This window comes from Xiphophorus couchianus, chromosome 23 (assembly GCF_001444195.1).
Source record: "Xiphophorus couchianus chromosome 23, X_couchianus-1.0, whole genome shotgun sequence".
Lineage (NCBI taxonomy): Eukaryota > Metazoa > Chordata > Actinopteri > Cyprinodontiformes > Poeciliidae > Xiphophorus > Xiphophorus couchianus.
The window spans coordinates 16924481-16948465 of record NC_040250.1 but is presented as its reverse complement, the minus strand read 5'-3'; the positions used below and the strand labels follow the sequence as shown (position 1 = coordinate 16948465).

Here is a 23985-nt window from a genome sequence, read left to right as displayed (position 1 = left end):
GTCACGTGATTAATAAGTAGTGCCAATCTCCTTTTAATCTAATCTCACTATAAATCCTGCTGTTCTGTGCAAGTCTCAGAGGTTTTTTAGAGATTATTAGAGACCAGACAGTATCTGGACCTGGACAGGTCAGGGAGAGATTTAAAGCAAGTTCAGTCACAACAAAATCACCCAAGCTTTCAACATCCCATAGAGTCAGGGGTTTTGAAATTTATGGTGATGCATGTTTCAGATGCATCCCTGCTCTAACACAGAGAATAAATTGATAGAACTGCCCGTTCAGCATGCCATCAAACTTGGCAAAGGCCTGCTAATTAATTTGATTCAGGTGTGTAAGAACAGGAATGCATCAAAAAGCCAAAGGACAGTAGATCTCGAGGACTACAGTTGGAGATCCCTGGTTAAGCCATCACCTGAAATAGAAAGAGTATGGCTAAATTGCAAACCTAAAAGGATATGACAATCCATCAAATATGAAAGCCAGATAAGAGGAGCATTAAAACAAGCTATCGTCCTAAACACACGTATGCTGGCCTGATAAAATCACAACTCCTCAGATTTCACAGAATCTGCACACCGACAGAAAACCAACTTTGAGGAGGCAACTAGGACTCTGTTTTCTGCTCTTGGTAAGAGAGGATATTCCAGATCTTTCCTGAGGACATGCAGGAAGAACTTCCTTGAGTCCAGACCCCCCAATTCATCTCCCATGACCCCTCTGATAACTATAATCTCTTCCTCGGCCGGACAGTTTCTTTACAATAGCAAACACAATTTTACTAAATTCCAATCTGAAACCTCTTTGCTCCCAAACAACAGAATAATTGTGGCCTACAAAAGAAACAAGAATCTGAGGGATTTCCTCGTCCGTGCTGAGGTAAGGCCCATGGACAAACCATGGCTCAAAGGTCAGGGTGGATTCTTTAAACAGCTGCACTGGGTACAAAGCAAATTTGACAACACAATTTACAAATTAGACCATTTCTGGAAACCCCAAGTCTAAAAACTGTATTTATCTGATCACCTGCAAAATTTGTCAAATTTATTATGTGGGCGAGACAGGCAACAGCCTTCTCACCGGTTTCACCCAACACAGATATAACATCAAAAATCAAAAAGAAAAACATGTACCACTTGTGCAGCATTTTATCAACCATGGCTGGGAAGCACTTTCAGCCTTGGTGCTGAAATGTAACCCAACCTGGTCCTCAGCACAGAGGAGAAGGGCTGAGAGGATTTGGATCCCTAGGTTGGACACACAGATCCCTAGAAGTCTGAATAAGAGGAAGGCCTTGGGCGTGACCACCAGCAGAGAGTGTCCGTGCACAGGGCATGGGATCCTTCGGGAGCCCTAACTCTAACCCCAACCCTAACCTCTGATTTTCTAATTTATTAAGCATTTATATCATGCAGCTACGATAAAATATTGATTTATTTTCACAGATTTTTACTTTGAGGAGGAATTTCCTTCCTCTCCTGTCTGGAAGGTTTAATAAACTTCATCCAGCAACGTTTATAATTAACTTTAAATCAGTGTAAATGGCTACTAAATGGTAAAATTCTTTTGCTTGTTCATCGGTCCAACAGGGACACCTAGTTGTTAATTTATGCCTTTATTTTGAAGAACGGTAGATTTCTTCTTTGTGTGTTTTGTGAAATGCGGCACTTCCTGTCTTACTAAGCACGATGAGTCAGCGTTAGATCCTGAAGGAAACCAAAGAAAATCGTTAAAATAGCGCCCTTGGAAAGCAGAATAAGGTATGAATATGCGCAATTGTGATTTGTGATAAGAAATGTTTGTTTAAAAGCAGTAGAACGTCATTGGTTTATTTGTTTAAAAACGAAACTGTGTACGCTGACGAGCTAAAGACACAACGTATTCTCTTTTTTGTATATGTGATCATTAATATGTAAATTTTTGTCAACAATTCTGTATCCTTTTATTTCATGCTACAGTTTTCACGGTGTCTATGACATGAAAAGTGAAGATTAAACTGCACCCGTTTGAAACTCCCTGCGTCTGGCTGTTTATTCCAAGAGGCCGCTACAATCAGTATGAAACCTTAGTCAATTATTAAATACACCTGAAGTGTAGACCAAATAGCCTACAGTTGTTTTTATTCAATAAATCAGAATGTAACTGAAAAGTATATCACCAAGTGAAGCACATTAATTAACTAGAAAATTTCTGAACAAATTTAACCGGGGCCTGCCAAAGTGTGCCTGTCGGTTTGGACACAGCGTTCTGATGCTAAAAATTAGCATCAATGGTAAGCTAAGCTAAAAAATTACAAAGTAGCATGTGGAAAATCACAAGAATGTTGACTAACATGGACCTGCAACATTCAGTATGTTAAAATTAATGCATAAGCTAAAATTAGTCAAAATGCTAATGTTAGCATGAATGCTGTGAGTAGCATGTGGATATCACTAGCATGCTGTCTTACATTCACTTCCTCCATTGAGTATACTAAGCATAGCTAATGTATAAGAAATAGCTAAAATGCTTATGTTAGGGGAAAGGCTCATAGTGGAAGAAAGTGAAATGCTAATATTTGTGCTAATGCTAACGCATTGCCTTGCTGTGCAAGGCAGCGCACTAACCTGAGAGGTAAAGATAATACAGCGTAATATTATTGCACCGCCTGTGGGGGTGCACAAACCTGAGAGGAATATTGAGGCTTTTATTTTCGAAATTTTCAGTAAGCTTCATTTTAAATGTCAACACTAATCCATGTGTAACAGTGGTTGGGGTAAATCAGTTATATAATGCCCAAAACATTCTGCCGTGTCTGTAGTTCTAACATTCAGCCTCCTTCTGTAGTCAGTCAGAGTTCCTCCATCATTGTAGTTTTCTAACTGCCAACTCAGCCCTCCTCTGTGGTCACAGTTATAAAATTATTAAACCAAAATTATTTCTTCGTAGCTCTTCTCCAAGCAGGCAACATTTCTTGTCACATTTTACAACAACAGCAGCAGCAAATGTCTGTAAGTTACATTTAATTTTACTTTTAAGATATTTTTAAGTCATGATTCAAAATTTTAAGCCTGACAGAATGATGAAAAACCCTACTTAAATTAATGGTTTTAATATACCATTGTCAATCTAAACTTAATATTTAACTATTAAAATCCCTGTTTTAATCCCTAGCCTCCTGAAATATACACTTCCAACGTCCGTCATGATTAATTATTTGCCTCGAATGATTAAGTGACGCAGTTGCAAAGGGTTAATACTTTGAGTCATGCAGAACTGACCTAACCGTTTCCATAGCAACGATCAGAAGCAAGACATTCCCCCAGAACTACACTGAGCTCATTGTAGCTATGACCTCTTCTATGACAGATCTATGTCATAGATCAAAGAACATCTGGGGTTATGAATGCTTACATCTCAAAACATCAGGTATTAAACAAGCAGCTCTTGGACCCTTAGCACGGTGTTTTTCAACGATTTTAGTATGGAAGAAGTCTTAGCCACCTTTTTTTTCCTCCTGACTTTTGGCGTTGGATATTTGATTACCACAGGAATGAGGAAGGTTTTTAACCAACTACTTCCAGGTATCGAATTTCAAGCCAGAAGCTACCAGGATGAGTGTACAGAGTACAAGGAGTTTGATGCGTATCTTTTCAAACCTTCTCCGGCTGGAGAAGGTTGCTGGTGAAGGTGAGAAAAATCTGAACCATCAGGACGAGTGCACTGTCTCTGAGTACGACACATTCGATGATTATCTTTTCAGTCCTTCTCCAGTTGGGGAACCGGAGAAGGATTTTCTGGATTCTCTGGCCAGAGAAAATGCAGCAGAAGTTTGCAGTGAATTTTCAGAGGACAGTACTCTTGAAGAGTACTTCTACTCTGTAGAAGAGAACGATTCATCCAGTGTTTCTGAAGAGCAAACGTCTCCGGCTGGGGAAGTTTGCTCTGAAAAGGAGACAGTGGAGTCTAAAAATTCAACTTCTGTGGAAACAAAAGCGGCATTAGAAGACCGGAGCCATGAAAAGAGATCGGTCCGAGGGGACGATTTCACCAAACATCACAAATTTCCCAAGGTCCCAAGACCACCAATTTTACCCGGCTGCAACATTTGCAATGAAGAGAAAAGACGTCGCGCTGCAATGAGCAAACGTTCGCGCAGACGTCATGCTAAAAATCCTTGTTGCCCCTTATTTTGACTCACAGCATGTTCCATCTGTCACGCTCCTCCTGATTTTTGATTTTTAGAGAGACTCACCTGGTATAAAGTTAATTTTTCGGTACTGGAATCACACCGAAGATAAATTAGTTTAATCAAAGTATGTCAGGAATATGTGTGCATGTACTCCATCTTAAGTCCAGGACATACTAGTTTTTTGTTGCTTTTGCCACCACTAGATGATATGCATATAAGATATAACATAAACAGCACCATTCAGAGATGCAATGAGTTTATAGCAGTTGTTCCACAATGTCTGTAGTTCTGACGTTCTGCCATCACTGTGTTCTAAAGAGCAGCTCAGAGAGGCAGACAAAATTCTCTGTCTATTATTTTGAATCTAACTGACATTGTTTTGTGTCAGTTAGACTTTTGTTTTGAGTTAAATTTGGCTCGGGTTTTTTTTTTGTTAATTATGTCGCCTCAGTTACTCAAAATGCCAACAAAAGTAATAGCTCCCCTCACGGGATTGAGCCGCACGTTTTGATATATACAGTATATTGTGAGGGGGCACGCAGCAGTACGAGCTGCATTAACGGTAATAGGAAGCAGCAGTTATTTTGAGGTGTAGAACAATAGGTGCTTGCCATGCAATGCATAGGGGTTGCATCCCCATGCATTGCTATGGGCAGGCCCCAATAAAGATGGATGTTTTAACACCTTTATTCCTGTTATTTTGATGGAAACACATTTAACATTATGTTTACCTGCTTAAAGTTAATTGTCAAACTTTTACTCTGACAGATGAGAATCAAAGGGGCTTCTATGCTAATTCATTGAATTTGCTGTAACTCTAATTTTTTACTATTTTCTTCATTTTCTTGCCTACTAAAAACAGAACAAGAGACAGGTGCCTTCTGTTATCATGATGACTTTGTTTTTGTTTTTAGCTCACAGTAAAAATTTATTTAGTGATAATATTAATGGCTCTAAACGGTCTCCCTATGGTGCTCCATGAAGACTATAAAATAAAAGCTTCTGATGTGTAAAAACTTTTGGGTTTTGACTGAAAAACCAAGTGAGCCAGAATGGCATCTGTGTGGTACACCAAGATTAAAATCCTTTAGTTCAGGGTGTGATTAAATCCAAGTTTTCTATCATTTTATTAAGAGTCAGACTTGCATCCATTCTGTCCATCTCCCGCTCCAATTTTTCCTCATTCGTGAACAAGATCCCGAGATACTTTAACTCCTCTGCTTGGGGCAGGACACCCCACACTCCTGACTTGGAAAAGGCACTCTACCCTTTCCAGCTCAAAACTTTCGGATTTGGAGGCACTAAACTTCATCCCAGCCGCCTCGCACTGCAAACTGCTCCACTGCAACTCAACCTACCGTAAAAGCCTTTAGACACAGAGAACCAGTACAACTGGTAAAGTTTACGCACCAGTTACAAAAGATGTCAGTGCTTAGTTTAATACAGTAATAAAAGCCAATGACAGCACAAGAAAGGACAAACTAAACAAACATATTGAGAGAAAAGGCTAAGAATGTAGTAGAAGTAATTATTTGACTGCAGAAATAAAAGTTAGCTTGATATCTTCATAAAGAGTCCAAGCTTTTGCATGTACTCCAAAGGGTTCAAGAACAGCAGCTGATTTCATTTGGGCACACTTTTTCAGGCATTTGGTGATTGTGGTATGGCCAGCGAAATAAAGCGAATGATGGCACAAGAAAAGACCAGCCAATCAAAATGACTGAAAGAAAAGGCTAAGTATGTAGCAGAAGTAAATAAAGGAAACAAAAAAACCAGCCGAAATAAGAAATAAATTGTGCGCAGATCTACAAAAAGGTCAAGAAAATTGTTTCCATTTTGGTGGTGAGTTTCTTGGTCCTCGTTGACTGACTCTGACTCTTCCAAATCGATACTTCTGCTACATTCTCCGTTAATTTCCTGATCATGGCTGCTCATTTCATCGTCTGTCGTGTCTTCATACACCAGATAATATTTTCCATAGATATCTTTGTTTCTACAGTTCACCACCATTAGCACAGTTGGTTCGATTCCACAGTTGCAATTGTTTTCCTGAAAGCTAAATCTGTCCTATCCTTCTGCGTACTTCTCGTAGAAGTGGATGAATCCTCTTCTCTTCATGTCTTCTACACAGCCCTCATCTGCATCGGTTACCATTTCATCTTCAATTTTATATACCGCTTGTCCACAAATCACATATGTATAAAAATTGTACGTCTGGGAATTTTGGATTTCACAGCAGATGACTGAGGATTATTAAGGAAGAATAATTTAACATTAACTTTGGACAAAAAGTTTGGCTCCTTCTTCCTTAAAGTCCCGGGATCTTTAGCAGGCGGGCTGCGGCTAAAACGAAACAACAACAAAGCGTGTTGACGTCACAGATCACAGTTTAATCCCATACAAAGCAATCAACAACAAAGCTGCAGAGGAACAGAGATATGCATTTTTCTCATAAAAATAAAGACAGACACGGGGAAGACAGACAAAACACAAAACAAAGACAAAGAAAAAAGGCAAAAAATAGCGGCCGCTCTCTGCATTTTCTCTCCTTACACGTCATCTTATACCAAATAGGTGTTTCCCTATTTAATTTATACAGCCAAGGCGTTCCGTTCTTTGACCAATTGGAAACCCCCTCATGCACCCAGAGAAACTTGGAACTCCCTGATTTACGGCAAAGATGTCTGGTTTTTGTCTAAGTAAAAGGGCGGACCACTTAGTGCCAATCCCTGTCTGGTACGGGCGCCGAAAAGTCTCTTTCCCCATCGGAATGTTACTTTTATTGCTCTGTCTTCAGCGGGGGGGGGGGGGGGCTGCTTGTCTGAATGCCTGCTATTCAGCTCCTTACCGCATCTCAGACGAAACCTGTTCCAAATAAGAGTATTGAATATAACTGTTACACATGTCGTAGATTAACTGTATTAAGCACTAAAATTAATCATTTTTCCTTAACAGGATAGACAGAACAATTGGGTTCCCCTTTCTAAAGAAACTACAATGGTTGCACTGTATTAAAAAAAGAGGATCATTTAATGCTAGCTTTGGACAAAAAGCTTTGGCTCTTTCCTCTTTTCTCTCCCGAGTCCCTGGCGAGTGACGCTCTCCGTGGGCGACGTGCAGCGTGACGAAGCAGCACAGCTTCTGATGTGCTGCTAAAACGAAACAACAACAAAGCGTGTTGACGTCACAGATCACAGAGTTTAATTCCATACAAAGCAATGAACAACAAAGCTGCAGAGGAACAGAGATATGCATTTTCTCATAAAAATAAAATAAAAACACACAAGGGGAAGACAAACGAACACAAAACACAAAGACAAAAAAAGCAAAAATAGCGGCCGCTCTCTCTCTCGGCGTGCTCCGTGTACGTAATTTTATAACAAATAGGTGTTTCCCTATTTAATATATGCAGTCAAGGCGTTCCGTTCTTTGACCAATTAGAAACTCCCTCAGGGACTCAGAAAAACTTGGAAACTCCCCTCATTATGGCAAAGGTGTCTGGTTTTTGTCTAAGTAAAAGGGCGGACCACTTCGCGTTCATCTCCGTCTGGTACGGGGAGAGGCGCCAAGAAGTCTCTTGCCCCCTATCGGAATGTAAATTTATTACTCTGTCTTCAGCGGGGGAGGAAAAAAGCCCTGCTTGTTTAAATGTCTGCTATTGTCAGCTCCCACATGCTCAACAGAAAACTGTTCCAAATAAAAGTGTTGGCTATACCTTTACACATGTCGTATATTAGCTGTATTAAGCACCAAAATAATCATTATTTCTTAACAACTGGGAGTCAGAAGCAGTCCGCCATCTTCATCATTGAGCTGTCGATGCAGGAACATGCTGATCACGTCTGTTGTGTCGAGGATGTAGATGTTCTCTATTCTAGAAGAGCTGCAGCATTTCTTCAGAGAACTCGCTGTTCAAAGAGAGATGCCATGGTGTCATTTGGTCTTGTGTTTTTCAAATTAATCAAGACACCTATCTCTGTCAAGACCACCGAACTGTGGCAGATGCAAGGTCATCACGTCAGTGTCATGGAGGAGGACGTTTGTCGCTGAGCTGGATGAGGAGAGGGAACAATCCTTTCTGGAAGCCAAATAAATCCAGTTGTTCAGGAGAGAAGCGGTAGTGTCCACAGGATTTGTAACCGGCAGGGTGATGATGGGACCAAAATCCAAGATGGCTGGCATTTCAGCACATTTTTCACAGCTGTTATTACTGTACAACATGCACACGGTTTCAATCCCACTCTGGTTCAATCGGTCTAAAATAACCCTCGGAAAGTCTTATAACTTGTTTCTGTTTCCTGAGCCTATATTTGGTTCATTCTCACTAATCTCTCTCAGAACTGCTTTGATTTCCTCTGCGGTAAAAAGTTTACCTCGATTTTCCATCTAGTTTTGTATGGAGAAAACTGGCGCATGATGAAGTTGCTGAAAAAGCTCCAGAGATCTTCTCAGGATACTGATCCACAAACTTTCTCACTTCGTTGAGGTTCAGAATGCTGTGCATGGCGGCATTCATCCAGCTGTTGTTGTACGAGTTGGAAAAATTGCAAATGTTGACTGAATAAGGATTAACAATTGTTTGACTGTCGTCTTGGTAGCAACAATCTGCCAAATTGTCCTCAGCCAGATCTGAGCAGACCAAAACACTCGCTGCTTCACAGTTACTCGTTTCCATGAAATTTCCCGTCATTCCCACGTTGCTGCTACTGTCCGCATTGCCATGTTCATTCATCATTGTGCTTATTTCTTTAGTAAAAGATTTTTTTTTGTCGTTTTTTACCCTTTTGCTGCATAATCAGCAGAAGGTTTGTCAACAATGTGAATATAATTGACCACCTCCGAAACCAAAGCACAGTTGAACAGTCATACAAATTATACACATTACGTTATGGTTAAGGATGAATGTCCTCTATTGACAGGATTCAATTATAGCTATATTGGTGAGAAAACATTACTATCTAAAAACATTTCTTGAAATGTTTCATTTCAAGAAATGTTCATTCTTGAAGAAATTCATTTCTTGAATTTCTTCTTGTTCTAAACCTTTATTGAAGTTTAAAACAAAAGAAGGTACACATTGTACAACAGCTGAAAATCCACAGAATTTAACTTACACAATAACATACGAAATTAATAACTGCTTGCCATGTGGTTATGTTCAGCGCAGGTCAGTCATAAATTTAGGTGAAGTCAATTGTCTGAAAGAAAATTATGTAATATCTCTTAAGGAATAGTGGCACAAACCAAGCACTAGCCCACTTTGGTTTGTTTTGGAGCAAGAAAGGGGGTGGGGGAGGTGACGTAATCGGCCAATATTATAACCTTTAATATCCCAACAACAAAAGCTGCACAAAGAAAAATTTTAACAGCACTAACGAAGTAGCCAACTTTGGTTTGCTTTGGAGCTAGATGGAGGGCTGGTGACGACATCGGCCAAAATTATAACTTTTAATATCTCATAAACGAAAGCTGCACAAACGAAAATTTTAACTGCACAAACCTGAACAAACGGAGCACTAACGAAGTAGCCCACTTTGGTTCGTTTTGGAGCAAGATGGGGGGCTGGTGACGTCATCGGCCAAAGTTATAACCTTTAATATCTCAACAACAAAAGCTGCACCAACGGAGCCCTAACAAAGTAGCCCAGTTTGGTTTGTTTTGGAGCAAGATGGGGGGATGGTGAACTCTGGATGACCTAAAAAATAATTTTTAATATTTCAGAAACCAAAGCTGCACAAACGAAACTTTTAACGGCACAAACCTGCACAAACAGAGCACTAACCACTCAGACTATTAGCTGAATTTTTTGACGTGGGTGTGGTGTCAGCTTCACTCAGCTCTAATTTTTTACTATTTTCTTCATTTTTCTTACCTACTAAAAACAGAACAAGAGACGGGTGCCTTCTGTTATGACTATTACTTTGTTTCTGTTTTTAGCTCACAGTAAAAATTAATTTAGTGATAATATTAATGGCTCTAAACGGCCTCAATGTGGTGCTTCATGAAGACTATAAAATAAAAGCTTCTGATGTGTAAAAACGTTTGGGTTTTGACTGAAAAACCAAGTGAGCCAGAATGGCGTCCGTGTGGTACACCAAGATTAAAACCATTTAGTTCAGGATGTGATTAAATCCAAGTTTTCTATCATTTTATTAAGAGTCAGTCTTGCATCCAGTCTGTCCATCTCCCGCGCCAATTTTCCCTCATTCTTGAACAAGAGTCCAAGCTTTTGCATGTACTCCAAAGGGTTCAAGAACAGCAGCTGATTTCATTTGGGCAACACTCTTCAACAAAAGAGTCAGCAGAACCACTAGCGATGGTCAACACATGTTCTACGTTTTCAACGGTTCGTCCATCTTTGCAGTTTGTTTGGATCGAACTCTCGTGTTTATCAGATGTCCTGACTGTATGAGGATTAGCAGAGGATTGAGGTTCTGCGTTCTCATTCTTTGAGCTAACGTTTCCATCCAGGTTGCTTCTGTGTTGGGGAACAGTGAAAAGCAAGCAGTCTTCTGGTGTTTCCACCGCCATTTCACTGCTGTTTTCCTCCAAATCAGCATCAGCAGCGTACCAGCTGCTGAACTTCTTCATTGTAGTAGTAATTACATATCCAAGTAGGAAACCAACGTGGAAGAACATGATATAGTATTTCTGAACTGATCGTTAGGAATACTAGAAATTCCTGGGAATTTGTTTGTCTTTCAAAGTTGTCGTAATCGTACGAAGCGATTCGTCATGATGCCGACCTGATCCAACCGATTTGAGATGCAGAGTGAGGGAGAAGTTCTGCCTGACAGTCATATAGAGCCTCTGTGACTGATGATCAGAGGTGTGACCAAGTCACTGTGTTGCAAGTCTCAAGTCTTTGTCCTCAAGTCCGAGTCAAGTCTCAAGTAAAGACAGGCAAAAGTCGAGTCAAGTCTCAAGTCAGAAACCTTTAATATCAAGTCATTTCGAGTCGTTTTTTTTTATTTATTTTTTTTATAATTTGCAAATATACATAAAATTCAAATAATAGACCATTTGTTAGTTTTAAAATATATATTTATCTCAAATGATAGAACATGTGTAGCTGAACACAAAGTATAAAAAACATTTTTAAATTGGACCACTTTATTGCCCAGTTCTGTTAAACTTGATATTCAATAAAAAAAAGACAAATGCTGACATTTCCACAGCACAATACAAAGAACCATAACAGCAGTTTTTTCCTCTTTTCTCTGACCTGTCAAAACAATATATTGTCAATATAATTTCCCAACGTAGATGTCTTCAAATACACCAACCATCCTTAGATGATACTAGACCCGGCTCATCATCATGATGGGACAGAGAGACTCTGTTCCCTGTGTTCAGGTCCAGAATCTGCTTTCTGTTCCGGAGCCCCGCTCACTATCCACCGGCTTCCTGAACTAACACGGTGCACATTATTTGTGGAGGCATTTGAAGGACCGGATTTATGGTAAATAATCACCAATTTAACCCGGAGTACACATGCTAACACGAAGTTAGCTAAAGTCAACTATCTTACAGCAAAAGAAAAGTGCCACCTACCGATCTTTGTGAAGCTTCAAATGCCGGACAAAGTTGGACGTCGTGGCATCTCCATCCGATATTCTCTACTTGCATGTTTTACAAGTTGCAGTTCGTTTTTTACTCGAAAGTTCATAACCTACGTAGCCAAAAGAAATTACTCGCGGAAGCATATTCGAGCGGTTATTTCGTATTTCGTTCCCTGAGCTCTGCAGCTTTGCCGCGTTTTTTTAAACGTCCAAATCCTGTTAATTTGATTGGTTGTGCTGCAGCTACGTACACATACATACATAAGGAGAGAGGAAAACCATAGTGACGGTCTGCGCATATTGATACGGAATGAGTGAAATTAATTAATGACGCCACTTTATAAATAATGTGTTTTAAATTTTAAGACTTTGAGTAAAAAATATCAAGTCTTTTCAAGTAAACAGCTTCAAGTCGAGTCAAGTCCCAAGTCAATGGCATGAAAGTCAAAGTCAAGTCCGAGTCTTTGAGCATTTTTTCAAGTCAAGTCTCAAGTCGTGATTTTAACGACTCGAGTCTGACTCGAGTCCAAGTCATGTGACTCGAGTCCCCACCTCTGCTGATGATGTCATCAACAGTCAGCTCACTCTTTTGAAAAATTTCTATTTTTCTATATCAGATGTTTTATTGACAGTAAGAGGTTTTGATATGAAGCTGAATGTTTGTTTTTACTGAACATCAACACTTTCCTGCTTTATTGGCTTATTGAAAAGAAAACCTGGATGTTAAAGACATGGAGGAAGAGATGAAAACTGAAAAAATGTTTTTTAAACACAACCAGACTTTAAACAATTATCAGTAAAATAGTTGATAGAAAATGAGAAAATATTACAAATTTGTTCACAGATTAGAGTTGAGTAATTAAAGTATTCAATTATACAGATTATTTTATTTCACAAAATATTTGAATTAAAGACATTTTTAAAATATACAATGTAGCTTAGTTTACTTTTGGTTTATTAGATTTATTTTTTTCTTACATCATTTATAGGCTTTAACTTATTCAAGATTTCATATTTTTGTTCAATTCAATTTCATTTTATTTTGCATATCTTATTCCCTAGGATTTTAAATAATTGATATATTACAGTTAATTTGGTTGGATTTAAACATATTTTCACTAGTAGTTTTTTAGATTAATTTTATTGTAATGTTAAAATATTCAATATTACAATTTTCTTTTCTTGCTTTTTTATTTTATTATACAATCAGATTGTGTTGCTGCATCTTTATGATATTCTGTACATGTAGAAATTATTAAAGCACAAAGTGAAAAATAGAAAAAAATACAGAAACATGTTTGGGTCAGACAGTAAAGAAATAACTAGCAGCTAATTTAGAGATAATTATTTATGAAAAATATGTTTTAATGGAATGAAACTTCATGTTTTATTCCATTTTTACTGCTGATAGAAAAATGACTTCATTTGAAAAGGATTTTTTTTCTCGGAGTCACCAGCAGGTGGCAGCAGCGCCTCCTCTCATGCATCCAGTCATGAAGTTTGGACCAGACTCGGCCTTTTCTCTCATTAAACCGGTTCGTCTACCAGTTTTCTTCCATTTAACGGAGTCGAAAGACGGTTTGACGCGAGGACAGCTCGCCGGGATAGAACGGCAGCGAGATTGGTGTCTGAGCCGGTATTTCATTTTGGTTTGCTGACGTTAAAAGGGAGGAGTTAGCTGGAAGCAAACCGGCTAACATAGCCAATCCCAGCAGCTCCAGGAGGATTTTACTGGAAGTAACTGATTTTTTCCGGCTGTTGTCTGACTACTCGGCCGGTTGATTTACTGCTGATGTTCTGTGATGTTTTTCAGGGTTCATTCAACTCAGAGGAGGCGGAGAACGTCGTCAAAGAGGTAAAAACAATTTATTTCCGTTAGTCTGCTTAGAAACGACCTCGGAAGCTTATTTAACAATTTTATCAACTTTTTCATGCGATTTATGAGAGTTCTTGAGTTCACATGTAAAACATAGACACAGTGTTTGCGTCATGGCATCGGGAGACGACTACAGCCAGACTCGTGTGAACAAATGGACGGCCGCCATCTTGGAGCAGCTGGTCAAGCTCAACAAGCCCTACAAATACATCAGCACGCAGCGGACCAGTCAAAGCCTGCAACACCCAGCCTCTGTTCTCACTGCTAAATGGCCATCGCTGCTTTCACAGATTGGTACAAATTCAGCTACAAAACTATGGTTGGAAAAACCCAGCACACCTTCACTCATTGATCAATATTCCCAACAATGACCACACTCACTTTAATTAATAAATTCATCACTTAATCAAAAAAACACCCACCTGGAGGAGCTGCAAAGACCTAATGTCAGGACTATTAGTTGTGCTCTTCACAAACCTGACTTTTATAGAAGTGTGAGAAGAAAAAAGAAAGCCATAAGAATACATCCAACATGAAACGGTTGGTCTGGTAAGATAAGGATTAAACTGAACTGTTACTACCTGCAGGAAAACTGACACCAGCCCCTCCCTGAACATAGTGTCTCCACAGTAAAACACATAATGCTGTGGAGGTGCTTTCTTTAACAGGGTTAGGGAAACTGATCAATCTTAATGGGAAAATGGGTCAATCCTGAAATAAAACATCTTAGAGGGCACAAAAGACTTGAAGCTGAGAATGAAGGTTCATGTTTTAGCAGAACAATCCTAAACATGAAGCCAGAGGTATTGAATGGTTTAGATCAAAGCATATTATTCAGTGAGAATGGAGACATAAATCTAATTCAGAATATGTGTCAGGACATGAAAATGAATACAACAGAAAATGAGCTATTTCACAAAGAATGGACAAAAATATCAGTATCCATTTGTGTAAAGTTTGTACAATTATAATTCATTATTATTAGAGACTGCAGGTTCTACAATGTAATATCTCAGAGGGCCTGACAACAAATGCATGCAAACATTTTTAGATATTTTTTTTCTTTACGTAAATTTGAAAATCGAATTTTCTTTCCACTTCACACTTACACAGTATTGTGTGATGGGTGGTCACTTAAAAGCCCAATAAATTATATTTAGGTTTTTAGTAGCAGCTTGACAAATTTCTAAAGGTTCTCAAGAGTTTTGGTTAAGTGACATTGCATACAGTAAATTCCACAAACCCAACTCAAAATGTTAGTAAAAACTATTGTAGCGTCACATTGTTACTGATCAGGTGGACAAACTGCATCATCAACACACAAACGGCTGCCTTTTCTGCCTGAAACCCTCCCCTCTGCGATGCAGACAGTTCCCTCGTAGTTACGGGCTAAGTAGGACAGAGACAGGATGCAGGGAGAGAAGGAGAAATGAGGGTTATTACAGGGAGAAAGGGAGCAGAATGACACAGCAGTTTGCAGGACAGTGGGACACAGTCAACACAAAGAGGCTGTTATGATTCCTGCAAAGTCGTCCTCAATAAATCTGCTGTGCATCATGTCAGGGGAAGTTATTCAGGAGAAGGAAAGATGTTACCAGCAGAATCTCTGAACATCATCTCAGTCTGAGTTTAAATTCTTTTAAACTGTAACGTACATTCGAATTTGAGTTTATAAGGAAATTCCCCCACTGGTCATGACCTTTCTCACAAATGTACTTGAAAAAACGAAATGCAATATTTTTGACGTACAAATTCTACCATCGTCTCTATAACTGTGGAGAAAAACGTCAGAATCTTCTGTTGATTCCAAATCAATTTGCACACATAAGAGTGTTTTTACCTGAAGATTTCATTATCTAATATCAAAAACAGTTTTCCTGGATTAATCATAACACATTTTACAGGAAACCAGCTAGTTATGACGTGTCTACTCCCTCAACTCTGAGCTGCTCTGCTTCTGGGGAAAAAAAAGAAATGCAACAGATGAAAGCACAAGCTGGGGAGAAATTGAACTTACAAAAGTCGATGATGTCATGGGTGGAGTATTCCTGCGCCTGCTTTTCTTGCAGCCTCCGTAAACCCCCTCCTTGATAAACCAGGGACAGCCTGATCTAATCTCGCGTACCTAAAATGTCAGGAATTAAAAGTAGATATGGTGTTGTAGCGAAACCTAGGGTCTAATTTTCAGGGCAGACGCAGCAGATCTTTTGCATCTCTTCTCTCTCTTCAGCCCCATCACCACCACCGCACTGGGAGGGGAGTGCATCTCAGTTAGAGCATCTATTTACATTCACTCACCGCTTCGCTCAGCTGTCCGCGCCTCCCTTCCCTCCTCACGACGACGAGACACAAAGTAGTGGGCCGGTGTCAAGCGCTGCTTTTAAGTGCCAGTCCTGCCCGTAGCGTTGAGCCGGGCCGCCCGCATCACATCATCCCTCCGCCCTCACCAGCCCCGCGGCTCGCTGCGCTGCTGGCGGCCGAGCTGTGCGCTCTCTCTCTGCGCCAGATGATCCCCGGAGCTACGCGGCGTGGCGCTGTGGAGCCCTCTCCCTCTCAGCGCAGCCGGCCAATGGGAGCCGCGAACGGAAGACGCTGGGAGCACGAAGCGGAGGGACGCAGCCGTAATAATAAATTTACCGGAGTTAGTTTGCAACTCAGGTAATGAAATCACACATCATCGGGTTGTTACATCACGCAGCACACTGAACACACACGGCTGCTCTTAAAGAGCCAGGCAAGAATCAAGATGTGTCGTGTGGAGCTGGTAAAGGCACAGAAAGACATCCTCGTCGCCAGTGTTGTGGTGTTATATTGACATGGTGGAAAATAAGCAGCATCAGACGTAGTTCAGCTTCAGTTTTCTCTTTACTCTCTCGTGTTCTCTTCTTCTTCCAAGGCTCAAACACATTTTCGTTTTTAGATTCCCACCCTTCTTCAGACCCAATTTCCAAAATTGTCAGTAAACATTTTACAGCGTAGAAAAAAATATTTTCAATTAATTTATAGATGAATTTTTTGGATGATTGGACACTATAGAAACGGTATTGTAAAATAAAAGGTTGTTTACATTAATGTCAAATTGTGAGGCCTAGTTTGTTCATCAATCGTCTTCTGGTGCCCATCTCCTGTGGTCATTGGGTGAGGCTGGACAGGTCACTAGTTCATCACAGGACAAACAAGCATGTACACTCGCTCATAGCAAAATAAAATTTAGAAAGACCAATTAACTGTTTCAATTAATTAAAAATAAAGTCATGTTTTTGAATGGGTACTTTGGTGTGGGTGCCAATTACCCAAAGAGAACACATGCATGCACAGAGACTATTTAAGTTTAATCAAATTAGATAGCAGACTTTCACAGAAACTCAGTTGGATTTTTAAAAAGCTTTTTTTACTTAAAAATGTGCATTTCAACAGAGTAAACATCCTCCTCAAAATTAACACTGGCACAGCTGGTTAGCAAGTTTGGCTGAGGCGACAATTCTGAAATGGTTGCTTTACAATAAAAGACACATTAACCACAGGTTATGGGTTGAAATATGACACTGATACAACACAGCGGAGATAAGCATTATTCCTGGTAACTGTAGTTCTTTTGAAGAGATTAATCCTACTTGTGCGTTAGTAGAGAAACCCAACCAAAGGCAATCTGAAGGGTTTTGCACATTAGAGAACAAATAAAGACATTCACAGCCTAAAAGAGCTAGAGCTTTTTCATTGTCAGATTGTTTTCTAACTATCTTTCAGACATAAACTAAAAAAAACCCACATATTCAGACCTCACAGTATATACACACAAAACACAGACCCTTTCAGAGATGCCACATTCAAACTGAAATACATTCCTTGTACATGTAGCTTGGCTTTGTTTTTTTCTTATGCCACCTATCCTATCCCTACTGTCCACTGGCAAACTCCCCGTTCTGTGCCGGGCGGATGGAGGTGAACAGGTGTGGAAGATAGTGACGGAGGTGCACACAGGCTGCCGGTGCTCCACGAGTGAGGGAGGAGACTGGACTGGGCATGATGGACCAGAGAAGAAAGCGGCTGGCGCCAGCTGTCAGCCACAGGGAAGCAGGGAGCTGATCGGATGGAGCGCATCGCTACATCTACGTCATCAAGTGTGAGAATGAATACATAAAAACAGCCATTAACAACAACTATACCTCAACAAGGAGCAATACACGTTTTCTATTGATCAGTTGAACCTACCCCCGTATGAATTATTATGAGGCGTCAGTAAGCTCTTTGCTTGCTTGTTTCCTGCTTGTGCGGCTCGCTTGTAAAACTCCACTGCTGTCTTTAAATTCTGCTGCACCTCGATGCCGCTTTCGTAACACTGACCCAACAAGAACAGAGCAGAGTTGTCCTGAGCACAAAAACAAGAGTTTAAGTTTTATAAGTTTCATTTTGGTCCAGAAATTAACAAACAGATTTCATGAGTTATTTGCATTGCAGCTACAAATTTAAATGAACCAACACAGTGAAATCCTGCAAGAGTAGTGATAATAGTGACAGTAAAAGTATATAATTAAAGCTGAAGCAGAAAGTTGTACAAAATCCTAATATAGTAAAATATGTCTGTAGTGAACTTTTCCTATGCAGCCTGGTTCAGATAATACACCAGGTTGGGGAGGGTGATGTCTCAGTAAAAGCGACTGATAAACATCTATAGTGGAATTATCTAGAAGGGGACTCACTCCACTCTCTGCTGCCATCTTCAGGTACTGAATGGACTTGCGCACATTTTTGGCAGGATGCTGAGAGTAAAAAGAGGCCAGGCAGATCTGAGCCTAAATAACAGAAAAGGAAAAAGGCACAGGTGTCAAACTTCAGTCCTGGAGGGCCTCTGCCCTGTAACTTTTAGATGTGCGTCTGCTGAACCACACCCAAATAGAATAATTAGATCTTTAGTAAGGCTCTGGAGAACTGATCTACACAAGAAGGAGGTAATTAAGCCATTTCATTCCAGTGTTTTGTACCTGTGGCACATCTAAAAACTGCAGGACAGTGGCCCTTGAGCACTGGAGTTTGACACCCCTGTGTTAAGGAGTTCTTGTCTTATTATGTTTATAGAATAATTAAGTCCAGAAGCTGCCATTATAAAAAAAATCATATTTTTATTCTGTGATCCCAACATTTTTCTTAATTATTCAAACTTATGAACATAATATGGTTAATTGCAATGTTTATAATTCTCTTAGTCAAGCTAGATAACCAAAGATTTTTAAAGAAAAAAAAAATATTGAAATTTGGGCTTTTATGAATGCTTTTAAGTTAATTATTTTTGTTTTTCACAACCAAAAGAAAACGCTAAATTATCCAACCTTCCACAATGGTGTGATCGAGCACACATTAAATCAACATAGAATCAAATGAATTAATTGTCTTAGTTATATTATCTACTGCTGTGCTGCTCCGAAAAAGGAATCATTTTAATGAAAAAGTTTAGTAAATCTAAAAGACAAGACTATAAAGTAGGTTACTCATTAATTACTTAACAGTATCTCAATACTGTAGCTGCAAAGATTATCACATAGAGGGTTTGAAGTTTTAAAGAATCCCTGTCATGATTTTTACCTCTGTGAGCCCAGCTGTAGCTGCTTCTTCCAGTAACTGAATGGCTGTGTTCACCTCCTCTGTACTCTGATGCTCCCTGCTGGCTAGCAGCAGCTTTGCATAGCGATACTGAGCTTGTTTATGGCCACTGATGGCCGCAAGCTTGTAGTAGTGAAGAGCCTTAAAGAGAAAAGACAAACACTTAAAATATTAAAATCAGGTTCAAAATGAATAATTCAATATGAAAATAAATACATTAATACACAGATATAGGTTCAGATTAAATGTAATCAAAAATATTAATGTAAATATAACCTGCGTTTCGATAAGTGTCAACTGTAACTAAAAAGAGAAACTAAGGGCTTGAAAAAATGGGGGGTGTGGAAGAAAATAAAAAAATTAGTTAATAAAACCAAAAAAGGTGCACATGTGTAAGTAACGTTATTGAATTTTTTTTTTTAATCAAACCGTTTTTAAGGAATGGAAGAATGCCTAAGCATTAACATCCTTCATATGAATGAAACAAATTCAACTAATGTGATGTATAGCAGAGATAAAAACTAACATTTTACTCAGTTTTAGAATGTGCATCAGCTCTGATTGAACTCTATATTATAGATAACATGCACATTGACTTTGCAATAAATAAGTTTAGGATTTGACACATAACATCTGGTATATTTATATTTTAAGAACTGCATTTCTGGTTTTTCTTATGGTCATCTATGACATAGGCATGATTTAACTGAAATTATAAACAATGGTTTGTTTTTTTTTGCTAATCTTATTGTGTCAAGATTAGCAAGTATCATAAAAATGAACAATGGTCTTACCTTCTCCTTGTTCTTGCTGACTCCTCTGCCCTTCTCGTAGCACACCCCAGTGTTAAACTGCGCCTTGTTGTAGCCGTGTTGAGCTGACGCTAGAAAGCAGCAGAAAGCTTCCTCATCGTTTTTTCTCTTGGCACTTTCTAGACCTGTTGCATATACAGAGAAACAAATGGACAAAGGTTTCGACACATGAAGGTTTGGGTGATATTCTGAGCTGAATTTCTCAGTAAATCTTTACCAATGATGTTCAGGATTACAGGTACGCTGGTGTCCCCCACACTTCTGAGGTTGAGTGCTGCTTCTGTCAGCCTCTCTTTATGTGACACTTCCTAAAAACATAGACAAAGATAAAGATACAACATTAAAAATAAGATTTCAACTTGATTGGGTCTGGTTATGAATACTTGAAAAGACAATCTTTCCAAAGTTTCACCTCGTCTTTGTTATCTGTGCGTTTTTGGTTGATCTCAGTCTGCAGGGGAGAACTCAAATGTGGTTCCTCTGTGTGTCAGAGACATAACGTGTGTTAAACTCCATCCTCATCTAATATTGTACTAAAACATCAAGAGTGGCATTATTTCACAGAATTTGACATTAAACCACAGAACAAACCAGGTGTCAGTGAATCCTTGCCCAAGAGCTCCTCCTGGTGGTCGGAGAGGGAACTGTCAATAGTCCCACTGCTGTTGCAGCTTTGAGATGGGGACTGATCTTGATTCTGTCCCTCTGGCACAGCCTGGAGACACAAGACATTTCTTCCTCTGGGCAGGACGTCACGTCTTGATACTGCTGACAACAAACAACATTGCTGTGTTGGAATACTGATTACACAAGGGTATAGGAAAAAGGGGTTATGGGATGGAGACTGTTAAACATCTCATGAATTTTGGCAGTGATTTTAATGTAATAATATCAGAGTTTAGTTGGTGTGGGCGTACTACTACAATGGTGCCAGAAAGACTCACAGATTTCCAGCAGGACGCGGTATCCGCATTTCTGCAGGGACGGGGGAGCTGTCAGGGTTCCAGCGCTGGGACTGGGCTCGCTGCCTGAAGAAAACCTGGAGTGGATCCTTCTGCAGATCTGCATAAACAGCACGGCCACCGCTCCCTGTGGAGAAAGCCACTGTCACGAGAACATCTCCACTGTGCCTGTGCCAGGAAACCGTGAAAGTATTCCAGAAGTGGTCGGCATTGTGGCACTAAGCTCAGGGGCTTTCACTTCCTGGTTTTACGTTGTTTAGTGCGATTAAAATTAGTCCTCCGATTACTGATTTATGTCAAACAGAAAGCCAGACTTTGAGTGTGTACACTTTTTACATCTTTCTGATAAATTACCACAAGCCAATTACTACAAACTCAATATTGGAACATATATTTTTTTAAACACAAACATATCTTTGAGTCGTTATTGATATCTAGAGATATCAATCTTTGACAGAGACCTACCCATCCCACAGCATCCAGGGCTGTGTAATTTGGAAGTTCGGCATGAAACTGAAACGTCTTTTCTTTCTTCCTCCTCTTTCCATCATCCTCCTGGGATCTGCATATTAACAGAAGAAAAAAAAAGATACATCCCTCTTTATTTTAATCTCACAGTACACAACATCGGGAATTTTCAGTTTGACCAGCCTCGGTTTATTTCTGCTTTCTGTTAACGCTGCTTATACTAAAACACACACGCCGATGATGCTGGCTGATGCAAGCAGCTGAAAATGAATCTGCATCGATGCAACAGGCTAAAGGAACGGATAGAGAAAACAGCTGTATCTGAGGTTTAAATTCATCCAAACCTCATGAATTAAATAACTGTACCAACAGCTTTGGAGACAAAATAGAAATGTTTAAAATGCTGAGTTATTATTTTAAAACCAATAATCTTATCGTCAAAGTATGGAGGAAGTGTAAAAACTGAAACAGAAGCAATGAAGGGGAAGGCACCTGTTGTCGAAGGAGTGTCGAGAAGTAGAGAGAGCAGCTGAGCCGCTGATGACCTCGTCCTCCACATGGTGATTCTGGGGGAGTCGTAAGGTACCGCTGCCATGGTAACGATGGAGTGCTGGATGGTGCAGAGTGGGGAAAAAGCAGCAAGAGTTACTCAGTTAATCTCAAATATCCAGGTTTTCATTTTATAGATAAACAGCTTATTAAATCCCCAGAGCTACAACATGCACTTTGTAGTCCTAAATAAAGAAACTACAAAAATTCCTCCGGAAGCCATTAAAGCTACAATTATGTAACTTTTACAAAAATATGTATTTCTGTGAAATGAGCTGCTATTGCCATTTGCAGAAATGTACCACTCCCGGTAAAAGCAACAGAGCCAGCAGGAGTGTGAAAAATACTTAGACTGCTAAAATCCTGACAGAATCATCATACACTGCCAAAATATTCCTTAAAACATAATTTAGGATTTGTAAAACCCTAATCATGTTTGTGAAAGTGAAACAGCAAAATGTACAACACATTTCAGCACCTGAATCACTTTAACTCCTGTTCAGTCACAACAAAACATAAACTTGTCTGACCTGACTTTTTTCTACACTAAATATAGGCTTAAGATCAATTTTGTGAAAATTAATTTTTTTGCGATAACACAAAGTAGCTTAATTCAGTAGGATTTTTTGGCTTTTAGACAAAACTTGCTCTCCATAGCTGGTCTTTATGCTTCTTTGAACCCTTAGTGAATTTCCTTAAAATCTACAATATGTATTTGTTTAATTTGAATGTCTGCCCCTGATGTTTCTTATCACCATCTTTTCTTAAACAGACCTTCAAACCAATGTTCCTCACTCTCTAGTGCTCAGTAGTTTTTATGTTTTTCTCTGATACAAAACATTGTCTTGTTCCTGCTCAGACTCCGCCTCTTAAACTGGATAGAAATTAGGATGAAATTAGGCTAAAATCCTTAAATTAGGATTAGGATGAAATTAGAATGAAATTAGGCTAAAATCCTTAAATTAGGACTAGGATGAAATTAGGCTTGAGGCAGGAAGTGAGCTTCACTGAACAAAAACAAACCTTCAAGCGGATAGAAAGCAAGGCATGACTTGCTTTAATGCAAAATAGTGCGTTAAAAATGCTACATAGAAACCACAATTAGTACGAGTTTACCTCTAACTAGCTAGCAATAAAAATGGCACAAGATAAAAGTGTAAAATAAAAACTTTCATTTCTCTATGGTCAATGACATTTCTCTCACCTCTTCCGACAAAACCTTGAACTCTCCACATCCCGGTTCGTCCTTTGGTGCAGCTTTAGCTACTGGTTTATTACCGAAAATACATGTTTAATGATGAAGAATCGCTTCTGAAGCGCTATAAACAGGCAGGAGTCGCTGTTTATTCCTTTGTTTGGTGGTAAATTTAAAAAAAAAAAAGCTGTCACGAGATGTGTCGGAAGACTAGCAAACCGGAAGTAGGGCAGGTGACGCAACTGAAAGATTGAGAAAGTGGTGCAATGCAGAATCATTGCACCACCTATTGGTAAATCGGGGAATATCAGCGGGAAGGAAAGCTCATGAGAATGCTAAAAAATTATATATATAAAAATAAAACTCAGACTTTCTTTACACGGTGCAATTTAGTCAGCAAATTTAGTTACACCGTTTTATCAAAAAAAAAAAAAAACTTGGCAAGAGAAGTGCTAAGAAAGGCACAATATCCGTTGTACCGCAAATTAACTACATCTGAAAGACATGTTTCTTAAAAAATAAAAAAAAGCCCTGACACAACACTTGAGAGATTATTCCTCATTCTGTTAGGGTGAGGGTTCATCCACTGTTTGATAAAGTCTCTGTGACGCTAAACCTATTTGGAAATCACCTCTTTTGAAATATTTTAGCTGAATTGAAGAAATGTTTTAAATTACTCCCTATTTCTTCATTTGTTTTACTTATGAGGACCAGACAAATATAAGAATGACTTGCAGAATTAATCTAATGTTTGATAAGCATTTCAATATGTTGTCTTCAAGCTGGACTAGAAA

General features: G+C 39.3%; 2 protein-coding genes and 1 long non-coding RNA gene across 8 annotated transcripts in view; 1 reads left to right on the top strand and 2 right to left on the bottom strand.

Moving 5' to 3' along the window:
* The window catches only part of apbb2a (amyloid beta (A4) precursor protein-binding, family B, member 2a), a 59144-nt gene extending 42243 nt beyond the window's left edge, over positions 1 to 16901 (bottom strand). For 3 of the 4 annotated variants that reach the window (XM_028008697.1, XM_028008700.1, XM_028008699.1), the window contains exon 1: positions 15906 to 16901. The gene's annotated coding sequence lies outside the window, so the exon portion shown is untranslated. Of the gene's footprint in view, positions 1 to 15624; positions 15733 to 15905 lie in introns of all 4 variants that reach the window. The other variant, XM_028008698.1, reaches the window with a different exon arrangement.
* Positions 13116 to 17410, top strand: LOC114139065 (uncharacterized). The gene is made up of 2 exons (XR_003594374.1): positions 13116 to 13586; positions 15838 to 17410. It is a non-coding gene; the product is annotated as an uncharacterized LOC114139065 (long non-coding RNA).
* Positions 16980 to 23421, bottom strand: dele1 (DAP3 binding cell death enhancer 1). 3 transcript variants are annotated; one of them, XM_028008703.1, is made up of 12 exons: positions 23201 to 23420; positions 21940 to 22057; positions 21445 to 21541; positions 20962 to 21106; positions 20609 to 20785; positions 20430 to 20497; positions 20235 to 20325; positions 20000 to 20142; positions 19188 to 19346; positions 18308 to 18400; positions 17820 to 17976; positions 16980 to 17716 (listed from the first exon to the last, which is right to left on the bottom strand). In XM_028008703.1, exons 1-12 carry the CDS (start codon positions 23229 to 23231, stop codon positions 17493 to 17495), a joined length of 1503 nt encoding a protein of 500 aa, XP_027864504.1. In that variant the 5' UTR covers positions 23232 to 23420; the 3' UTR covers positions 16980 to 17492. The 3 variants fall into 3 exon arrangements, with proteins under 3 accessions (XP_027864504.1, XP_027864505.1, XP_027864506.1); XM_028008704.1 differs by having other exon boundaries at positions 20609 to 20782; positions 23201 to 23419; XM_028008705.1 differs by lacking the exon at positions 18308 to 18400 and having other exon boundaries at positions 23201 to 23421.
* Positions 23422 to 23985: the final 564 nt, after the last annotated feature.